Source organism: Solea solea, chromosome 2, assembly GCF_958295425.1.
Source record: "Solea solea chromosome 2, fSolSol10.1, whole genome shotgun sequence".
Lineage (NCBI taxonomy): Eukaryota > Metazoa > Chordata > Actinopteri > Pleuronectiformes > Soleidae > Solea > Solea solea.
In genome coordinates, this window is record NC_081135.1 from 16,023,878 (window position 1) to 16,029,651 (window position 5,774).

Sequence of the window (5,774 nt, forward strand, 5' to 3'; positions counted from 1 at the left end):
TTTCTGCCACCCCATCTCACCTGCTCGAAAACAATACAAATACATGCACTAGCTATAAACTTCCTGTATTTACTTTATTGCCTACACCCCAAATATATCTTATTAATATGTGGAGTGAACGTTCTCACATGATTCATAGTAGGGAATTTTAACAGGCCAGAGATTTACTTCCCTTTTAAGCATGGGTGTGCTTAGACAACAGCAACTCGTTAATTTCTGAGGACCTGCAAAACAACTGTCCAAAATAAGACTACGCACATGAAGCAGCTATGTGTGCTCATGAACACTAGTTAAAATAAATATATCTCTGGCCTTACAGGAACTTTGACAATGCCGTAACTTGGTTACACTTTATTAAAGTGGACATATTATACCCTATTTCCCCCATTAAAATAGTTCCCTGGTGTCCTAATGAACATGTCAGTGACATGCCCTGGTCAAAATACCATAAGGATGAAGCATCATAGCAGTTCAATAACCCTGCTAAACCCGCCCCTTTCAGAACGCTCGGTTTTCGTGCATGGTCCCTTTATATGCAAATGAGACACAGGCAAACACACACCCACTTCTTCCAGGGGGTTTCTGATTTGTCCTCTTTACAGCGCTCACTTGCTCAGATGCTGTTCCCTCCACCTCCCTCCACTAGTTCTCTGACAATATCAACATGGCAGCGTGCGCAGAAAACAGCGAGAGTGCCGTCACAGGAAGAGACGTCCTACATAAGGATCGAGCCGAACAGTGCAGAACTGTAAATCAGTTAAAAACACTTAGGGACAACTCCGCTGATCGCTACCGCTGATCGCCAGCGGCGCGCTGCGATCTGAATAATCTGCCGCTGTATGTGACTGTATCAGACCGGTGACTGTGCTCCGGAGACCTCGCGAGCACAGTCAGTGCTGTCCCTATGCCCCTAACTGATTTTCACAGAGAGTGCAGCACCGCTGCACAGCACCACTGATCGCCAGCTGCTGTATGTGACTGTATCAGACTGAGTCTGTGCTCCGGTCATGGAGGACGTACTGAACAAATATTTTTAATTAGGACGTGTCAGAATGGTCAGTTATGAGCTCTATGTGACCTTTTCTTAACAATGTGTGTGTTTGTACGTCGGTGAAATACGGTCGCTGACTAAATACAGCAACCGCTGGCCGCAGTCTGATGTGAAGTGGTGCGAACACACGAACACACGTTTGCTGACTTTATCCGGCACATTAGCTTCATATATAAAATCCTCTGAGGCTGGAAGTTTGTGTAAAACAGCTCTCGAGGTAAACTTACTGGTGGGGCGGTAACATTTGCGGTGAAATGCGCATGCTGCCGTCATAAGCGCAGGGAATTCAACATGGCGTGTTTTATCGCCTATACTTACACTAAGGGGGACCACGAAAACATGACTGAGTATTCTTTTTCCACACTTTGGCGACTGGTAGGGCCTCCAGAGTCCCAAATATAAGTATTGAAATGGTTAAAAAGTTGATATGCATAATATGTCCCCTTTAAGTGATTTCACTTATGTGATCAATCTTTGTCAATCTTCCACAAACTTTTAACTTGTGTGAGCCTTGGCATGCATCACAGAGAGAAAAGGCCTCATCACTGTTAGTGGTTGGAGCTCAGGAAACTTCTCTGCCATCTTCTCCAAATATGGCCAATACCTGTAATGAGAAAGCCACTTAAGTGTTTGGGGTGCAGACAGTGATAAGGTGACAAATCGGGGAAGTCACCAGTAAAATCTCTGTGACCAACCAAAGAACAATATGTAGCAAAATGAATGCTAATGATATAAATAATAATAATAATAATAACAACAATAATAATAATAATAATAATAATAATGATGACTTACATCTGCTGAACATGGAGGTGATACAACATAAGCCATATCAACTTCCTATAGCCATAATGTCTCAAAGGTATGATTTTAGGCCTGTTGTGCCTAACTATAACAAATTAATATAGTGTACCAGTAAAAACCTCGGGTATGACTTGGCAAGGGTTAAGAGTACCTGTAAGTGAGATCCATACAAAATAATTTTATGTTTGCAGTGTCAGCCAGCTCCTTCTGCAGGAACAATGGGTAGGCATATATTTCACCACGGTAGTGATTTAACTCTTGTAGCAAGATTCCATGTCTGCAAACAGCAATTTCCAGGCCCTCCTCATCCACCTTGGCCCTTGACTTCTGTGAGGTTTCTTGCCCTGCTGTAAATGTTGATGGCCCACAGACATCATGACCTGTCCTCTGAAAGGAGACACAATCTGTTAAATGTAGCCTGGAGACAAGTAAAAAAAATAAAGAAGGGGTAGGTGGTTGGATAACACCTTACAATCGTCATTTGGCTTCTTATCACATCAACAAAGGCAGACACTTTGGCATCTTGTGCAATGAACAGGCCATCAAATAGAGATTGTTGATCTGTCCTGTTAAATTAGATGAATTACTGTTTTATTACAGTATTTATGTCACCTGTGGAAATTAACCAAAGAAGAGATGTGTATATATATATATATATATATATATATAAATATATATATATATATATATATATATATATATGTGCATGCAGGGCACTTGAAGGGCTCAACCAGGCACAGATGCTCTTTCTTCCAATTGCAGAATGCAAATTCGCGATACACCCTGTGGAACGTATCACCACATATACTGCCATCCTGAAAACAAGGACGGTATTACTTTGGTTAATTGAAAACTTTGCAGTTTGGAAATCTAAATTTTAAATGACAAGAGTTCTTACCTGTCCTGTGCGATGGGCCCGATGTTCAAGCATTCGGATAAATGCTTTTTGGGATGTAGCTGGGCTGGCCAACTTCATCTGTTCAAATGATGTAAGGACATCAAATTTGAACAGCATTTGGCAGCTTGCTGTTGCTGGCCAGTATCGGCTACTAATCAGGTCACTGATCCCTGGGGTCCACTTGCAGGAGCAATGTGGGCAACACACAGCAGGCAGACAAAGGTTGTATGGACCTGAAAACAAAAATACATATACTGTTTCACAGGTATCTGTACAAAGAGGATAAAGTGATAATAGTGAGCCATTATCGCCCTATGATGGGATACAAGCAGTAGAAGGAAAAGACAACATACCATTGATAGTAACCAAGACAGTCTGCTTTCCTGGCATGATGGTATAGTCTTGGTCTCGGCCACAGGAGCAGATTTGTGTTGGGGGAGGAATCGGCAGCAGACATACTGCAGTAATGAAAATTTCAGAAATTAATACATGTAGTCAAATAATCAAACACTTAAACAGTTAAAAGACATAGCTCATATTATACCACTGTATATGTAGAGCATTTTATGGTTACATAAGAACAAAAAACAGCATTATTTGAACACACCTTGTTCAACCAGTTCATAATGACCTCTTTCATCCATCTTCACTGATGATGTGGGAGGAATGTGTTTGTAAAAATTATCAATCATGACTTCTCTGTCATGAAATACAAGTTTTTTGTGGACCATTGAGTCACATCCTGCACAGAGAAACTGAACTCCTGAGGGAACACAGTCCAAGCACCTGACCACGGCATTCATGGTTTTGCACTGATGACAGCAATGCTGGGGAACGCTTTCTGCAGCAAGCATACAATTCAAGAGCTCTGGCACTGCAGCCTTGAATTTCCTCTCTGTGGACAGCTGCCTCCTGGTCCAAACAGACATGCTGGTTGTCCCCTCCACTTCCACTGATGCAGGGACGGTGACCGAACTCAGCAGGTCCCTCAGTGTTTGCAGATGTTGATCTACATTGACAAAGTACAAAAAAAAAGTCAAAGACATGCATCATTTCTTAATAAAGATAAAAAAAAGTCTATATGGCTTTGCCACAGCAAATGCATCATATACATGGCTGCTACACTACATAAAATATTCAGATGCCTATACATACTTGACATTTTTCAAATTCAAGGATTAAGGTTGACTTTATTAGAGCTGTCAGATTTCAATATGCATACCAAGATTTGGGACCTCTTGAGGAATTTCATCCATCCACGATGCCTCAACTTCTGGCACCTCCAATGAGCGAGTGGGATTGACTGCAAACAATGATGTAAGAAACATTACTGCTGACCCACAGCATCAACTTATAATAATTACTATAATATTTTGCTGACCAGATCGATTCTTCGGGATGTTTTTTGGTACAATGTACCCATTAGGGTCCCTTGTCCTCCAGGAAACATTGGAGCCTCGAGTCGCCTTCTGTTTCCTTTTATTTGATGGCTAAAAGTAAAGAAATAAAGATATATTTGCCTTTACTGGGGCACACATATCCTTTTCAGGTGTGTACAAAAGTGTTTTCGGAGAAATTTAGGTAAGTGCAATGATAGAAAAAAATATTTGAAAAATCTAACTTTTTTTGCTTCCAACTCATCTGCCAACGCTTTCCCCGCCTCCAGCCACTCTCTGAAGTTCTCAGATGCCATTTGGAGAATGACAAAAGGAAAGAGAAAGGAAAGAAGGATGGAAAAAGTCAAAGTAGACAGATAAAGAGGGAAAGAGAGAAACACAATCAGACAAAGCAAAAGCTGTGAGAGAAAAGGAAACTAGTAAAAGAAGGAATAAGACACTGGTTCTTAAAAGAACCGTTGGATTATTATGTGTTCAAAAGACCTGAAAAACAGTAACAAAGACAAACATCGACAAAACAGATGAACTAGGATTAGTTGTGCAACCATGTCTTCTATTTGTTACCACTGAAATGAACATTTCGTTAAATGCAAAGTGGATTATCACAAAAAAGGTCTAAGGGGAATAATTTGTGTGTACGAAAGCTAAAAGAAAAGTACATTCAAACAATCTAGACTTTGTATCAACAGGTTAGGACAGTTAACTGACTGGTCCTTGACCACTGATAGGGATCCTGCATGTTGGCTATCAAATCAGAATTAACAAGGGACATGCACACACCTGCAATATTCTTTCATATTTTCATTTCCCCCCTTTTAAAAATGATGGGTTCATAGAATTTAAGTCAGTATCAAAACAGTTTAAGATACAGTGGGACAACACTGTTTTCCTGTTTTATTTATCTCTCATTTAATTAGTCTATGCAGCCCTCTGCTAATAACGGTTCTGTAAAACAGTAACGTTAGTGTTTTATTGGACTAAATAATTCTGTTTTGTGCTGTGCACCTTCCATTTTGAGCCATGTGAGCTAACGTTATCGTCTTATTGGTAAAATCACGTCTTTAATATCATTCACAACTGATTTGTGACTAAAACGTCAAACTAAACAAACTCGGCTACATATGAGTTGCAAGTAATGGATTACTTTAATATAAAACATCAGCAAATAAAATTAAATATATAAATGTGTCAGACCTACCAATGCTACAACGTTCAACCAGGAAATGATACAACTCCTCCCCCGCTTAGTATGTCGATTTTGATTGTTGACGAAGTTCAAAGTTCATGTGGTGACGAGTCCCGTGAGACACCGGAGTGTCGATATTTACTCGACCGCTAGAGGTCGCCAAATTTCAAAACGTAACGGGCGGTCGTAATACGCTGCTTGTACAAACGACCTATGTGGTCGTTTTTTCGAGGAGGACAGTCTCCATTTTCATACACGAACACGCACTGGTAACAATTTACCAGTGCGTGGGGGGGGGGCGTAGGTTTACAAGACTGGTGTGGACACTTACCATACCTGCTCTGTCTCTCTCTCCTCTGTGACTCGCAGTGGTATTTCTGCTTGGCTGTGATGCATTTACTGATGCTCGTGAAATCCTCTCGCTCACAATCCTCACAC

At 40.8% G+C, this 5,774-nt stretch overlaps 1 protein-coding gene across 1 annotated transcript; it reads right to left on the reverse strand.

The window, feature by feature from the left end:
* Window positions 1–2,581: 2,581 nt before the first annotated feature.
* LOC131455320 (uncharacterized) lies at window positions 2,582–4,237 on the reverse strand. Its single transcript, XM_058622880.1, has 6 exons — window positions 4,135–4,237; window positions 3,976–4,056; window positions 3,361–3,762; window positions 3,107–3,211; window positions 2,754–2,986; window positions 2,582–2,638 (listed from the first exon to the last, which is right to left on the reverse strand). The coding sequence occupies exons 2-6, from the start codon at window positions 4,007–4,009 to the stop codon at window positions 2,582–2,584; spliced, it is 831 nt and encodes a 276-aa protein (XP_058478863.1). The 5' UTR covers window positions 4,010–4,056; window positions 4,135–4,237.
* Window positions 4,238–5,774: the final 1,537 nt, after the last annotated feature.